Below are 17,574 nucleotides of genomic sequence, written 5' to 3' on the forward strand. Positions count from 1 at the left end.
TTCCTGTTCTTTACAAATCCCCCAGTCCCCCCAGTCTGTGGTAGATCGTGATGGCAGCCCAAGCAGACCAAGACAATATGGAAAGAGACATTGTGAAGCTGAAGTGGTATAACAGGGGTAAACATGCTTTGAAAGGCATTAGAGCAAAAAGGCAAATGTAAGGAGTTAGACTGCACTTAACCTTAATGTAGCTATATTAAATGTGCTTGTCAACCATTTCTAACCATTTCTAACTTAGCGATCAAAGCTGTCATATATCCTTGGCAAATTCAGCAACACTTTATACAAAAATTAAAGAACAAATTTCTCAATTTCCCAGAGACTACATATGGAGAATAATCAATCAATTCATGTGTGGGTGACCTTCATTTTAGCAAATTACCCGCCCTCTCCATTCACTAATTACTATTTTATCTCTGGTTTTTCCCCAAAGCTTATAGCTTCCCTGACCTATCCCCTGGGTTCTTTTCATTGTGTTCACTCCAGGATTGCAACAGAGGACACACCTGCCATTCGAGACAGGCCTACTCCAGGGTAGCTCATCCAGCCTTTCCCATCCTAGCCTACGGCTAATTAATTCTGACTGCATCAATCATGGAAGTGATCATCTGCCACAGGCCCAAAGGAGATTAGGCTCCAGCTTAACAGACTGTAAACTAAAATTAAAAACCAAGTTTATGGCTGCACAACTCAGAACTACCAGCATTCACTGGTACTGCATGCTTTAGTGTTTTTAGGATATAAATCAGAAGGCCAAATGCAATGTGCATCTACTCTTTCTTTTGGGGTGTATAAGTGAGTACAGAGAAAAGGATTTGTTTGGTGTTTTTCAATCATATGAGGAGGTGTTTTGTTTTTTTTTTTAATTCCCTAAGTAGCAAGGAATCCATAATCTGGCTAATCACAAGGATTACTAAGAATCTGCTATATTTTTATTTAAACCAAAATATAACCTTTCCTTAAAGTGTTCATTTTGAAAACATAATATTGTAAATATTCTTGTAATTATTATCTCTCAACACAAATAGCAAAAGTCTACAGAGTTAAGAAAGAAATTATGCTGGCTCACATTAAGATTTTAAGGTAAATTCTAAAACCTATCAACAGACAAAAGACTTTGAACAACTGTCATATCTGATGCAAGGCTACTAAAGTGAATTTTAAATTTTCATAAAAATCACACTTTTTAATAAGAAACAGCAAAAATCACACTATGAGCAGTTTTTTAATTCATTGATTTTAATACTGAAATACAGATATACACCTGCTTTAAGATTTATATCAGTTACATTCCTGGAAAACTGAGTGTATACTTAAAATGGAGGAAAGGTGTGGCAGATTATTTTCTGAAGAAAATCTCACTGACTATATCCACCCCAAGTGCTCCCCTGACAACAGGACAAGGAATGACAAGTGACCATCAACAGGCAGGTCTGTTTTCCTCCCCATGAACCAGAGGGGACATGTGCCTTGGTTAACAGAAGGCGGTCAGAGTGACACTGTGTGATTTCTGTGCCATCTGTCTGTCCATGTCTCTCTCTCCCCCTTTGGAGATTCACGCCGCCCACCGCCCCCGCCCCGCCCACCGCCCCGCCCACCGCCCCCGCCCCGCCCACCGCCCCCGCCCCGCCCACCGCCCCCGCCCCGCCCCGCCCCGCGAGCTCTTTCATAGTAAGTCTGGCTACCTGAAGCTGCCACAAAGCAGAGACCATTCGGAGAAGCCACAGAGAGGTGGAAAGACATGCCCAAGGAAGGCTGGCTGGGCCGGCCCCTCCACTGCTGACTCTTCTCACTGAAGCCCCAGACACTGGTGGAGCAGAGGCAAACCATTCCCCGCTCAGCCTCGAGCATACAAATATTTTCCACGATGCAAAGTTTTGGGGTATTTGTTACACAACCATTGCAACTAAAACAATGCAAGTTAAAAATAAGATACAATCTTTGTTAAATTATAGTTCTCTGCAGGGCAGTGTAGCAAAAATAAGGATAATGAGCTAAATATGAAAAAAGAAAACCATAAAAGTGCTAGAAAAAATAGCTGAACAGCATCTTTTATAATCCTGAGTCAAGTCTAAGCATGACACAAAATGTAGAAGTCATGCACATACCCATGTCTGCACACCCATGCAGAAAGTGTACAAACGGAGGAAACCAAGCCACTCCTTCCAACTGCACACAGCGGTCGAGGCAGCACAGATGAGGAAGGAGGGCACTTCCACATTTGTTTGCTGTCTGTACACTTTTGAATTATTTCGCTTTTCGGTTTTTTTCAATTATTTTAATTGGCAGATAATTACTTTACAATATTGTGATTTTTGCCATACATCGATATGAACCAGCCACAGGTGTCGTGTGTCCCCCATCCTGAAGCCCCCTTCCACCTCCCTCCCCAACCCAATCCCTCTGGGTTGTCTCAGAGCACCGGCTTTGAGTGCCCTGCTTCATGCATCGAACTTGCACTGATCATCTATTTTACATATGGTAACATACATGTTTCAATGCTATTCTCTCAAATCATCTCACATATGATGATTGTGCCTTCTCCCACAGAGTCCAAAAGTCTGTTCTTTACATCGGTGTCTCTTTTGCTGCCTTGCATGTAGGATCATCATTACCGTCTCTATAAATTCCATATATATGCATGAATATACTGTATTGGTGTTTCTCTGACTTTCTTCACTCTGTATGAGGCTCCAGTTTCATCCACTCATTCGAACTGAATCAGCCCCATGCATTCCTGTTTATAGCTGAGTAACAGTCCATTGTGTATATGTGCCACAACTTCCTTATCCATTCATCTGCCAACAGACATCTAGGTTGCTTCCGTGTCCTGGCTACTGTCAACAGTGCTGCAATGTACACTGGGGTACATGTGTCTCTTTCAATTCTAGTTTCCTCAGTGTGTATGCCCAGCAATGGGATTGCTGGGTCGTACGGCAGTTCTATTTCCAGTTTTTTAAGGAATCTTCACACTGTTCTCCATTCTGGCTCTACCAGTTTGCATTCTCACCAACAGTGTAAAAGGGTTCCTTTTCTCCACACCCTCTCCAGCATTTATTGTTTGTAGACTTTTTGATGGTGGCCATTCTGATCAGCGTAAGATGATACCTCATTGTGGTTTGATTTGCATTTCTCTAATAATGAGCAATGTTGAGCATCTTTTCATGTGTTTATTAGCCATCTGTATGTCTTTTTTGGAGAAGTGTCTATTATAATTTCATAACTTTAAAAAGAAAGTACAAGAGATACCAACTTTATCTTCCTGAATCAGCACACATTACAAATAACACATCTGTGTATGTGAAGATGGTGTCAAGAAAGTCAGTCAGCTGGATACTGTTGAGAGGGAAACATAAATTGGTACAATCTCTACCTAGAAGGTACCTGCAAAATGTTTTAAATGCGCTAAAAGATTTTGACCTCGCCTACAAAATTTTAAAAAGGTACACCCAATGATACTAAATTTTTTGTAGTAAATAAAAATTTAACATAACTGATGCTGAAAATATGGGACTATTTATGTGTGAACTAGGGTAATCCATAGAGGAAAATTCTCTGCGGTTATTAAACTACATTGCAGAAGAAACATTACTGAGATGGTAAACAATATTATTATTTTATAAAGTAGTTTGCTAAGAATTACAATACAGCACTTTGGTAAATAAATTACATTATATGTATAACACATGTACATAGAAAAATTTGAAAGATAACCCCCAAAATGTGCTTGATGGGACTCATTCCCCTTTGTGGTTTTTCAAATTTTCTACACTCAGCGTATATTAATTCTAGGAAGCAGCTGGGTAAGAAGGCACATTTAACATGCAGTATAAGCATCAGAAATGCTGGTATATGTCCCTCACAATTAAAATAAAAGCTGAAAATAAAAATACGAGGAACTCCAATGATTTATAGAAACCAACTTTCAAATTGTTACGTTAGCAATGTGGTACGTAACTACAACTCAAAGTTTTCTTCTTTTAACCCATAGTCTAACCTAGTTATTCCATGCTTATGAAAATAAACGCATACCTAACATGTACACTCCTTAATCTGTCTTAACAAAGGAAAATACCAGGACCCAAAACTTCATAATATCAAAGAGCAGTAACAGTAAATGGCCACACAAGAGTTACATTTCTGAACAAGGTCTAAGACAGGTCTCCTACACCATCACAAAAAGCCAAGCATACTAAACAAACTGGCCCACTACACTCTGAGAGGCACATCCTAAACTATTGGTCCAGCTCTTCAAAGGAGTGTGGATTGATGAGAGGCAAAGGGAAAATGTATCCCCACCTGACCAAAAAAAGACAAGTCCAGGTTTCAGCTAGTCCCCTATTTACATATTTTTCATCTCTAAGTGCATTTTCCACACAGTACAATAATAACATTCATCAGCTCATAATCTGAGTACACGCTTTCTTTAAATGGAACCATTTAAACACACAATGATAACTGGTTAAAAACAAAACCCCTCCTACAATTCATGGTTTTAAGAATACTTCAGGAAAACCATTAATGCACACAAAAGCACATCCAAATCCTTTCTTGGTTCCCACAGTTCGAATGCCAACAAAGCTACTGAACAGCTGTGAGACAGACCGATGCTGAGAACTGGAGAAAGTCAACAAAGCAGCTGCCCCAACACCGAAATGAGCAGGAGAGAATTTTTAATGAGAATGCAATGAATTGACTTTAAAACAAAAGCTGATATTTAAAGAAAACATTAAAAAGGAGAAACAGCCTTAAATGAACAAGGCCAACATTTTATTGACCTCTTACTGTGGTAGCTGTTTTGTTTGCCCTTACTTCATCCACCCAATTCATTCTCACCTAAAACTGTTCTCTTCCATTCAAAACCTCCTCAGCCCTGGCCAGAGTGAGTCCTTAAAATTTCCCTTTCTTGAAATGTAATTCCTTAACTAAACCCATTAGTGCATTTTCTCCTTATAGAATACCATATCACCCTAGAGAGTAACGCTCTTTCCCTTTGCTAAGCTTCATGAAGACATCTGCCACTGCTAAATGAACCACCTGATGCTAGCTTTTGACTCATTCTAATACTTAAATGACCATCTGCTCTACATTTAATGACATCTCGCCTAAATTCAGTAACTTAGAGAATCTACATAGCTTAAGTCTTTTTGTTGGCTAATTTTATGAGAACGGTAAAACATGCTAATTGGAATCAATAACCACAAGTTCTTAAAAGTGGCAAGGAAAACAGTTCAAATTCACAAAGCATTTATTCAAGCTAAATTTCTAGAGAGAAAAGATGATTGAAAGAAGTTTCTATGAGCAGTTCATTATGTGAAGCAAAAGTAAATAAATGTTCATTAGCAAGAGAGTGCAGACATATATTAGGTATATAATGGAGTATCTAAAATGAATCTTTAAGAGCCACACAATTCGACATGGATGAACTCTTCAATCATAAAGTTCCATTTTAAAATTATACAAGAATACAAAAATGCTGATTGTTTACAGATATATACAACATAGCATAAATATAAAGAAATCCATAGGAACTACTAATTTCTACATAGTGATAGCAGAATTTCTACATGGTGGTTACTTTAGGAGAGGAAGGGAATGAAATTGGGAAGAAGTACACAGTGTTTCAAACAATCAGAAATGCTTTATCTTTTAGATAGGGGTGAAGGTATTTATTAATCACTTATGTACCTGGATACCTTAAATACTACATAATAAACTTTTAAAATAAAAGATAAGCATTCCTAGTAGACTAGTACAGTGCCTAGTTAACCCTCTACTACCTTTTTGCCCTAATTAAAAGATTTCACCTAACAATAAAAAGTAATTTACAAGTTATCAACCAGTGTTTGAACACAATTATCTATTGTGGCGTAACTATTTGCTGATGTCATTCAACTAACCAGGAATTCCTATTTCTGATTTATGGATTCACTCAATTTTAACCCCAAATCAGTGTGACAAAAAGTTTACAGAAATTAAAGAGGGTTAACCAACTAGAACATGCATCTTATCCTCCCTGAACTATCAAAGTACTTATTGTTTAGAAATTGACTGAAGTGTAATTAAAATTCCTAATGAGGGTGAGGCCTCTGTGACCTGCCAGCTGCTTGGTATACTCCGCATTCCTTACTCTTGAGAAACAGTAAATTAGTGAAAATAAGATTATTAATAATACTAACTACCACTTAAATCAGTACACCAAGCTAGGTGCTTCACATATATCACATAACCTTCCCAACAATATTAAAAGGTAAGCATTATTATCCTCATTTATAGATGAAGAAATTGAGTGGGCTCAAATTCAAACCATGTGAGTCTGATTACAAAGCTTGGCTTCTTATGCTCTTGACTCTATCTGGGTTTTTTTCTTTACTTAGCTCTGATTTTGTCTGAAGAATAATTACATATCTAGGGCATCGTGTTTCCCATTTAACATACTATATACTCAAAAGTTATTGAATCCCATTCTAATAACCAAATAAATCTCAGAGAGATACATTTTAAAAACTGAAAAGATTATCTGCATGCATGCTAAGTCACTTCTGTCGTGCCTGACTCTGCAACCCCATGGACTCCTCCCACCAGGCTCCTCTGTTCGTGGGATTCTCCAGGCAAGAACACTGGAGATCTCCAGGGGATCTACCCCATCCAGGAACTGAACTCTCGTAACTGAGGTCTCCAACACTGGCAGGCAGGTTCTTTACCACTAGTGCCCCCTGAGAAAATGAAAAAATTATCTATTTATTAGTTAATTTCAATAGTGTAGTAGAGTGAAACACCATCAACTTCTAACCAACTCTTATTTTGAGTTAAGGAGATGTCTTTGAAAGTGTCTCACTCAAAATCTACGATTCTCTCATCTTTTCTGTTGGACAAGTTATTCTCTCATCTATTTTTTCTACTCTACTTTATTAAAAGCTTGCAAAACAATCATGCCTCACACAGTTCAAACAAAAGAAACAAGGTGTCAAACTAGGCACACAACTAGCAATTTCAGTAATATATTTGCTATTTTTAGCACTTGTTACACAAGAGTAGAAAATTAATGAAATCAAACAAAAATGAAAACTTTATCCACTTTTTTCCCTAACAGATAAAACTTCATTATTTCATTTTAGAAGAAAAACAATCTATGTACCTTGACCTACTCCAACTTCATTTGACAGGTGAAGAATTAAAGTTTAAATAGATTAATGTTATAAAGTATGGGGAAGGGGGGAAACTGACAAGCCTGGATGTGAACCTCAACCTCAACCAATTACTTATGAAATCTTGGGCAAACTTGTCCATTTCCCATAGCCTGTTTTCTCATCAGTAAAATGAAAGCTATCAAATAACACTTTTATGAGGACTAAATGAGATAAAGTATGTAAAAAGCTTAGCACAGTTTCCGACACGACGCGAGTTCAGTCAATGTCCATCCCTCTAGTTAACAAGCCCACATGAGGAAATAGAGAATGAACAAACACCATAACTTCTGTACTAACCCAGCGCGTTTTCCACTACTCCACGGAGAGAGACTGGGAAAGGGAGGTAAGCAAGGCCCCATAATGTAAAACATTACAATCTTAAGCTTTCACGATTTATTACTACTACTACTAGCCATATAAAACTCCCAGAGTTCAAATAATGATTTTTTTTTTTTAATATCAGAAGTTTCCACCCCATTTCTTGCTTTTTTAGGAACAAAATTATCATCAAGACGATAAACCCACTCCTGGGAGAAAGCCATATACTCTTATCATGAGTATGCATACAGAATATAAACTAATCCTAACCACAGCAAGCATCTACAAAAGTAAATATGCTCCCAAAGTCACTCCAAGCCAGGAGTGAGTGAGTGGACTACCTGCTACGTTCCATTATCTCCTCCATTAGTTTAAATCCCACCTTATCTTAGTTGTATTCTACAAGTTCATTTAAAAGCCAGTTGTTTAGAATTCAGGATCATTTTCCCTCAGAAATGAACTTATAAAAGTAACTTAGATACCAGACTATTTCATAAGAACCTATTTACACAGAGCTATCTATGGGGAAAAGATCACACTGTTTCTGTGTTCCTAGTTCAGTCTGAGGAGGTGGTTTATTGTAATGCAAACATCCCAGTTTAAAAGGGGGCGGGGGGGGGCAAGCTAAGCTGGCCATGGGTACAAATGAAAGTATATGAGCAGAGAAACGGGCTTAGGAGAATGAGGAATGTTCTAGAAGAGCCATTTCCCTACAGACACTTACTTAACATGCATAAGCTCTTGTCTGGTGACTCAGTACAACAGTTTCCAAAGTGAGGTACAGGACCCAGGAAATACAGAAGAATGGTGCTTTGAAATGGAAGGGATACGCCCACAATCTCTTATCTATTCCAAAATCCCAAAAGTCTCAAGTTTTTTGTAAATGAGCGGCAAACTTAGTGGTAAATCCTGATCTGAATGAACAAAATGCTATGTTGTTGTTTTGTTCGGTCACTCACTCTTTGATGTGTCCGACTCGTTGTGACCCCACGGACTCCAGCATGCCAGGCTTCCCTGTCCTTCACCATCTTCCAGAGCTTGCTCAAATTCACATTCATTGAATTAGTGATGCCATCCAACCATCTCATCCCCTGTCCCCTTTCTCTTCCTGCCTTTAATCTTTCTCAACATCAGGGTCTTTTCTAATGAGTCGGCTCTTCACATCAGGTGACCAAGGTACTGGAGCTTCAGCTTCAGCAGCAGTCCTTCCAATGAATATTCAGGGAAAACCAGCAGCTTTGACACATAGTCAAAGACCTTTGTCAGCAAAGTGATGTCTGCTTTTCAATACGCTTTCTAGGTTTGTCATAGCTTTCCTTCCTAGGAGCATCTTTTAATCTCATGGCTGCAGTCACCATCCACAGTGATTTTGGAGCCCAAGAAAATAAAATCTGCCACTGTTTTCATGTTTCCCCCTTCTACCTGCCACATAATGATGGGACCAGATGCCATGATCTTAGTTTCCTGAATGCTGAAGTTTTAAGCCAACTTTTTCACTTTCCTCTTCCAACCTCATCAAGAGGCTCTTTAGTTCTTCTTCACTTTCTGCCATTTGAGTCATATCATCTGCATATCTGAGGCTGTTGAAATTTCTCCCAGCAATCCTGATTTCCAGCTTGTGATTCATCCAGCTCAGCATTCTGCATGATGTACTTTGCATATAAGTTAAATAAGCAGGGTGAAAATATATAGACTTGACGTACTCCTTTCCCAATTTTGAACCAATCCATTGTTCCATGTACGGTTCTAACTGTTGTTTCTTGACCCACATACAGGTTTCTCATGAGGCAGGTAAGGTGGTCTGATACTCCCATCTCTAAGAATTTTCCACAGTTTGTCATGATCCACACAGTCAAAGGCTTCAGCATTATTCAGTGAAGCAGATGTTTTTCCCATAGTATAATTATTCATACGCTTTCTGCAGAAATACTGGGGTATCTGATATGACAGGTGCTGCTCTGGACCTGGAAGTGGGTGATATGTACTCTGTGGCAAATACCATATTACAGCTCTAAAATCCAAAAGTTTATAAACTCAGTCCCAAGCATTCTGAATAAAGGGTATGGACTTCCATTAAAACTTTCATATTTACTGTTTTTTCTAAAAATCTAAGAATGAAACTAGGTTAGTAATTATACATTACTCAGCTGATACTAGCACCCTCAGTGGGTCACTAAAAAAAAAAAATCATATCACACACACAATACAAGGTGTAGTGAGGATGGGTGGGAGTTTGACAGCTGAGGGTCTAACACTGTTGCTCACTTCTGGCACACTAAGACATAGTCATTCAGACTTGCAGAATACATCTTACTGGTATAAAACCACATGTTGATTCTCTTGAGATAAAGTGCTTAAAAGTCAAAATCAAAAATAAGTTTCTTTTTTTCCCTACAAAATAAGAGTAAGTATTCCCAAATTGCACGCCTTTTCTAGAATGAAAAGTGGTTGCTAACAGTATGCTACCTAGAAGACACATATACTTTTTAATTATACCATTTAATCTGTCCCTCCAGGTAAAGGTGATGTTTGACAAGAAATAAGAAAATAAATGCAGTCCAAAGGGAACTAGAGTAAGCAAGGTGAAAACTGACATCTGGAGATACTTCCCTCATTATGTAGTCTTTAATGCTGAAACAATGTGTGTCACCAATAAACTCTAACATCTGCATCCATAAAAGAAAATCATTTTTATTTCATCTTAAATTCAGTAGATTCTGGATTCATTTATTCAAAATATAAAAGTAAAACACCTTCCAATTCGTTTGTAAGAATGATCAGGATCAGAAAAGGTGGAAAACTACCAGCTAAATTTCAATAAAAATGTTTACTTGACTGGTAAATGAAATAGAAACATAAGACTGAGTTAGGTAAACACACTGCATTAATCAGGGTCCAGTCAGCAGACAGGAAACCACACCAATCCACCACTTCTAAAAATGGGAAAACAATGAAAAAACAGGATTATTTAAACGTAAGAGGCTTAAAGGAGGGTTCCATAGGGCTGGATTACATGTTACATGTGGGACACACATACAGAAAAACCATTAATGTCCAACAATAGTGTTACACTAAGTTAATCAAACAACCATATCACAGACTAGAACAATTTATCTCAATTTTCTAGTCAATTTTCCCTCAGGAAAAGTAATACAAACGGTGATCATTTCTGAACTACTATGAACAGAAGAGAGAATGATGGGGGAAAGCAATGAATTCACTGAGTTTTCATCCTTATAATCTGCCATTCACCAGCTTTGGGACTGAACAAGTTTCTCATCTCTCCAAGCCTGAGTTTCTCTTTATCTGTGTTTGAAATCCAACTGCGCATCTAATGACTTCAAAGCTCTTTGAAAAGGGCGATTTATTCAGAAAATACTCATCCAGAGCTATGGTTTTGCTAGAAAATGGAGATACAAGGAACAAACACATACTCCTTCCCCTCCAACTAATAATCTCATGCAAAAGCCAATCACAACCAGCATACCTGTGGCAGCAGAAAGGAGCATAGGGTACACTGCAATCACACCGTCCAGCAGTTAGAGGAGGAGGAGGGAACCTGTGGGAGGCTACCCAGAGACACAGCCAGAAAGGAACATCTAATCTAACCACAGAGATAAGCCTTTGGTTGGTGGCTCCGTTGGTAAAGAATCTGCCTATAATGCAAGAGGCCTGGGTTTGATCCTGGAGAAGGAAATGGCAACCCACTCCAGTATTCTTGCCTAGGGAAATCTCATGGACACAGGGAGTCTGGCAGGCTACACAGTCCATTGCAAGAGTTGGATACAACTCGGGAACTAAATCACCACCATATAATAAGACAGCATTACAGGGTATTTCCCTGGTGGTCCAGTGGTTAAGACTCTGTGCTCCCAATGCAGGGAGCCCAGGTTCAATCCCTGATCAGGGAACTAGACCCCACATGCCGCAATTCAAGAGTTCACATGCCACAACTAGGGCTTCCCTGGCGGCTCAGACTTAATAAAGAAACGGCCTGCCATCCAGGAGACCTGGGTTCGATCCCTGGGTTGGACAGATCACCTGGAGGAGGGCATGGCAACCCACTCTACTAATCTTGCCTGGAGAATCCCATGGACAGAGGAGCCTGGTGGGCCACAGTCCACAGAGTCGCAAAGAGTGAGATACGACTGAGCAACTAAGCACATGCCACAACTAAGACCAGGTAAGCGTGTCCATGGGCCAGCATCATCTCCATCACCTGGGAGCTTTTCAACTACTCTTGCTGAATTCCACACTTAGTGAATCAGAATCTGCATTTTTAAAGGTTCCCAGGTGACCCACATGTTTATTTTCTGACAAGTACTGATAGAGTGGTAACTATTTCCTGAGAACTTCAAATTGATTTCTTGAGGTCCTCGTTCAATCAAGTTGCAATCTACAGGGAGTATTAAAACTAGATGGAAAAAAAAAAAACAACTAGATGGACTTTCATCATTTAAAACATCACTTTAGTAGATGAAGATAAAAAAGGAAAAGGTATGTTACCTAAGTCTTCAAAATAGATAGCTGTTTAGGAAAATCAAGCTTTCCTTTCAGATGCCTTTGGCAAAAACCATCTCACAATATCTCATCCTTTCCAGGTCTGGCATCCTACTCCCCAAACACTGTTCACACAAGTCCTGTTTTTTCCCAAGGCTCTCTCCCTGGATAACACTTTTTTCTCCTGTAGTTTTAGAAACAGATCAGAAGAGAAATAAGGGGACTCAGAAAGGAAATGCTGAGGCTTATTAATTGACTTCACTTTTTCTCCAGGGTGAGCACTTCTAGGCCTTCAACTGAGTAATGATGTCTGAGGAGTTGGTCCACGTGTGACCAAAGAGGCACTCTTTGCTAGGGGTGGAAGAAAAGGACAAAGAACCACCCCAACGCAGCCTGGACCAACAATACCAGAAGCTGATTTTAAATAAACCTAATCATTTATACTTCTAACTTTTACTATCCATACTCAAGAGGGTAGAAAGAACCTTAATAGGCAATGCAAATTATCTTCTCCAGTCTTTCTCTGGTAACAATACAACACTGAGGTCAAGTGACCAAAAAACGAGCACTGAGTAAAAATACATTTCTCCCCAATCCTATAAAGTCAGTACCCAAATGATAAAATGTTGACTATACCTACTTGATTACACACTTCCCAAAATTAACTCCCAACGAATTCAGTAACATACGTATTTCCACAATCCTCTTACTCACTATAAATTAACCAAGTATATCTGGATACAAGACAGAAGTTATATCACTCAAATATACACTAAATGCTCCTCTTTTCAAAGCCTGACTATCCTAGCCATAAATTCAAACTTATCATATGACACCTGAAAGAAATGTTTGGCAATTATTATTACTTTTTGGTATACTTTTACCACATAAGCACATATCCTCAAACTAATGAGTATCAACTGGGGGCAATTCTGCTCCCTAGGAGGCACCTGGCACTATCTGAAATATTCTGGGTTATCATGTCTACAACCAGTGGGTAGAGGCGCGTGCACAGGGCAGCCCCCTCCAGTAAAGAATTATCTAATCAGCTGCAAACAGCAATAGTGCCAAAACCGAGAAACCTTGTCCCAAACAGTAAACAGGACTATTCTACATTTTAACATATCAGACGTTTTCTTCTTGAAGAAACTTTACTTTCTTGTTTTATTTGCTTAACACTAATTTTCTATAGGGGTTTTAAAAATGTTTGCTAACAGCATCCGATGAACAAGATGAATTGATACATACCAACGGATTAAATAATGTGTAAAATTATCTTGTAAACTAAGATTTTTAAACCTCTGAAAAATACCTGTTTTTACATAATATAACTATTTATAGGACAGATATATTCCATACTATAAAACATACAGGGAACAGGAATATCCCTTCAAAACCTGCTGCAGTACAGGATTTGATACACTTTACCTTTACCCTGGAGAGATATTTAAAATTCCCCATAAACCTATCATTACAGATCCCAAGATGCCTTCAAATTGTTGAGTTGTGGTCAAAGTTTAGCTTGCCCTAGCAGGATAAAATTTTAATTAAGAGTGTCCAGAAACAAGAATATGCCCCATACAGTGTTGTTAGGAGGGCAAATTGGTAAAAATGTCTCTGCAGGGCATTTAGTCAACATCTACCAAAATGTTACACATATGTACCCTTTAATGTGGCAATTCCACTTCGGAAGTGCTCCGTACACCTGCATATACATGTTCAAGGACTTAAAGTACTGCATACAGTCACTGGAATATTATGCAGCTATGAAATAATAAGGTAGACCTATCTATATTCGCTAACATGGAACAATCACTAAGGAGCTTCCCAGGTGGCGCGAGTGGTAAAGAACCTGCCTGCCAATGCAGGAGACATAAGGGATGCAAGTTCGATCCCTGGATGGGGAAGATCCCCTGGAGAAGAGCATGACAAGCCGCTCCAGTATTCTTGCCTGGAGAATCCCAAGGACACAGGCGCATGGCAGGCTATACAGTCCACAGGGTTGCAAAGAGTGGGACACGACTGCATCGACTTAGCATAGCACAGTTTAACAATCAATAATAGGTACTATTAAGTTAAGAAGCAGAAGTACAGAAGAGAATAAAACAGTAGTTTCTTAACAGTTTTAAAAGGGTTGCAGATTTACAATACATTGATATTTACATATGCTTGCAATGAGTGTTCTGTAAGAAGACACTGGTGGTCCCTTTCTTTACAGGGAAATCTCTTCTTTTGGCCCTGCACATAAATCTTCTGCAACATTTAAACAACCAGCTAAGAAACACAATTCTAGGCATTATCTATTCAATAACTGAGTTGCCTTGTGTTAATTTCCTTTCTACTGGCGGCTAACAATAACTATGTACCCATTTCAGGATCTGTTAGGTTTCGCAAAACTCAATCATAAAGCTTTAGAAATAGCTAAAGCATGCTGGAAACTATCAAATATGAAATCTGAAACTATTTCCTACTGAACAGGGTCCCAAGGATAAATCTACGTGAAAATGAATACGATTAAATTATTCTGAGAGCAAGCTTTCAGGTGATCACATTATAGAAAAATTCTAGAATCAGTAACCAACAGTTCCCTGAAACTTAGTGAATCGAGGACAATGACTCAGAGTCTTGTTAAAGGATAAGTCCCTGCCTTAACCTTACAGAGGAACTGAGATGTTAAAAGATATCTGGTGAGCCCTATGCCTATCTTTCACTTGAGAGAGTATTTAACACAAAGAAAGGGTTCAATATTGAGACTGTTTTTCCTTCTATTGCTATAAAGATACATAACGAAACAAGATGAAAAAGCAGTCCACAGGGTACGAAGTGGCATTCAGCTACTGAACTCCAAGTCTTACTGCATGTCAGAGGAGGAAGGGGAATCGCAACAAAACCGAGGTACCAACGGCCCCACGGCAATTGTTACCGGCCAACGAAACACCATATGGCAAAGCAAGCCTCCCTTCAGACACTTATCACTCGGCGGCTGATTAATTTCAATGGCTTTATTGGACAGGCCTCTCCAGATCCCTTCCCCGGAGGAGGAGGGGAGGGGTCTGTTGTCTTCCCGGCGCTTTGTGCCTTCCAGGCTTGAAAGCATCCTTGTACTGGTGCAGCCATCATTTCCCTTGGGGACTGGGCGGAGGGAAGGGAAGCAGGGGGGTCTTTTCTCCTTGGAAGTTTGTGTTTACCAGGTAAGGAACCTAAAATTCCCTCTGGCTCTTTCCCTAGCCGCTCCCTCCGGCCGGGCGCGGCGGGGGAGGCGTTGGACCGCGGGGCTTCGCCCAGGCCGCCCGACGCCCCCCGGCCCACCCCGCATCGCCCGGGCCCCACGCGCAGGCCCCGGGCCCCGGAGGCCGCCCTTACCCGTGGGCGCGCTGTCCAGGATGCGCAGATCGTAGGCCCCGGAACAGCGGTAGTTGGCGGCCGTGCCGTTGTCCCACACCACCACCACCTCCTCGGGGCTCTCGAAGCTCCGGACCGTGCCCACATGGCCCTCGCCGCCGTCCTGCTTCCCCCACTTCCAGTCCGGGCCGCGCACTACGCGGGCCCCGACCCCTTCCACCATCACCCGGTTGTTCCTGGAGTTACTCATCGGGGCCCGAGCCGCGGGCTCCGCCGCCGCCGCCGCCGCCGGGGGGCCCGTAAGGGAGTTGGGCCCGGGCCGGACTCTCGGCGCCGGCGGGGGCGGCAGCGAGCCCCGGGGGACGTGGGAATAACTCACGGGGGCGGCGGCGCGGTCCCTGCCGAGCCCGCAGCCACTCCCCAGCCGTCGCCGCCGCCGCCGCGCCCCCCTCTCAGACTGGAGGCCGGACTGCAGCGGCTCGGAGGCTGAGGCGGCGGCGGCGGCAGCGGCGGGCGGGCAGAGGGGAGGGGGCCGTGGGCGGGGACTCCCCCGCTTCCTCCGGGCTCCCCGGCCGGGCTACAGCGACGGCCGCCAGGAAACCACGCTCTCCCCCGACCGTGAGCGCGGGGAGCGGAGGGGACCGGGGGAGGCTCGCCCGGGGGAGACGGCGCGGGCGGCGGGGAGCAGGCTTAACTGCCGGCCTATCTTCTCCCCCGGGCCCTCGCCCCGGGGTGGACGCCCGAGCGCCGGCGCCGCCTCCTCCCCCGTGGGCGGTGATGGTACCTCCCGGCGTCCGGCGAGTGCCCGGGCCCAGGGGCCCCCTTCTCTCTGCCCCCGCGCACGCCGCCGCGCTCCGCCCCGCCACAGAGTCCCCGCCGGGCGAGAGCGGCTCCACATCCGGGTACTGGCGCACCCAAGGCCGGAGCAGCACGTCCTTTGAGGGATTAGGAAAGGGACCCTCAGTAACACTGCGGTGTACGGCTTTGAGAAAGTCACGCAACTAGAGGGGGAAGGAAGGAGAAGAAAACCCAGCCCTAAGCGTCTCGCCCAGGCCCTATGAGAGTGCGCGTGCGCGCAGCCTGGAGCAGGGAGCGGTAGACGCCCCGCCCCTGTCTGGGGCAAAGGAGGGGCGGCTCCCCGTGGTCGGGGCGGACCGGTGGTGCGGCGTGTCCCATTGGCTGTGAGTGGAGGGGGCGGGGCACCACGTCTGGACAGCTTGGAGGTGGGGCTGGAGGAAGTGAGGCTCCGGATGCCGCCCGGGCTGCCGAAACGGAGTCTCTCTGGGTCAGTCTTAATTCATTAAGTTCTAGCGTGGCCTGATTGTACTACGTGTGAATTTGGGATTACATAACATTTTAGTCTTCCTTTTTACGAGGCGAGGAATAGGGCAGATTATGACACAGATTAAGGGAGACCTGTATTTCTGTTTATGTAAACTGAAAGCATTTCAGACCACCGTGAGTAATCAGTGATGTGTTTCGAAACTGAGCAGAATGGTTCCGAATGACGTGTGTCTTACCTTTATACGGAGTCAGAGGGGTAAGTAGACCCCAAACAGCACAAGTCCCTGGAAAGGGTTTACAAGCACCTTACCCATTGTAACAACCCCTGTCTGTTACATAATTCGGCCCCCAGTCACAAAACACAGCAAAATAAGAGGGTTATAAGAGTGGTCTGACCTGCCTCTTGAGAAACCTGTATGCAGGTCAGGAAGCAACAGTTAGAACTGGGCATAGAACAACAGACTGGTTCCAAATAGGAAAAGGAGTACATCAAGGCTGTATATTGTCACCCTGCTTATTTAACTTATATAGAGTACATCATGAGAGACGCTGGGCTGGAAGAAGCACAAGCTGGAATCAAGATTGCTGGGAGAAATATCAATAACCTCAGATATGCAGATGATATCACCCTTATGGCAGAAAGTGAAGAGGAACTAAAATGCCTCTTGATGAAAGTGAAAGAGGAGAGTGAAAAAGTTGGCTTAAAGCTTAGCATTAAGAAAAGTAAGATCATAGCATCTGGTCCCATCACTTCATGGGAAATAGATGGGGAAACAGTGGCTGACTTTATTTTGGGGGGCTCCAAAATCACTGCAGATGGTGATTGCAGCCATGAAATAAAAAGACGCTTACTTCTTGGAAGGAAAGTTATGACCAACCTGGACAGCATATTAAAAAGCAGAGACATTACTTTGCCAACAAAGGTCCATCTAGTCAAGGC

General features: G+C 42.2%; 1 protein-coding gene and 1 non-coding gene across 2 annotated transcripts in view; one reads left to right on the forward strand and one right to left on the reverse strand.

Moving 5' to 3' along the window:
- MIB1 (MIB E3 ubiquitin protein ligase 1) overlaps positions 1 to 15,814 on the reverse strand; it is a 98,455-nt gene extending 82,641 nt beyond the window's left edge. The window contains exon 1 of the mRNA XM_065932478.1: positions 15,372 to 15,814. Coding sequence (XP_065788550.1) covers positions 15,372 to 15,600 — 229 coding nt within the window. The 5' untranslated portion in view covers positions 15,601 to 15,814. The remainder of the gene's footprint in view (positions 1 to 15,371) is intronic.
- Positions 11,347 to 11,419, forward strand: TRNAG-CCC (transfer RNA glycine (anticodon CCC)). The gene has a single exon. It is a non-coding gene; the product is annotated as a tRNA-Gly (tRNA).
- Positions 15,815 to 17,574: the final 1,760 nt, after the last annotated feature.

Source organism: Muntiacus reevesi, chromosome 4 (assembly GCF_963930625.1).
Source record: "Muntiacus reevesi chromosome 4, mMunRee1.1, whole genome shotgun sequence".
Classification (NCBI taxonomy): domain Eukaryota; kingdom Metazoa; phylum Chordata; class Mammalia; order Artiodactyla; family Cervidae; genus Muntiacus; species Muntiacus reevesi.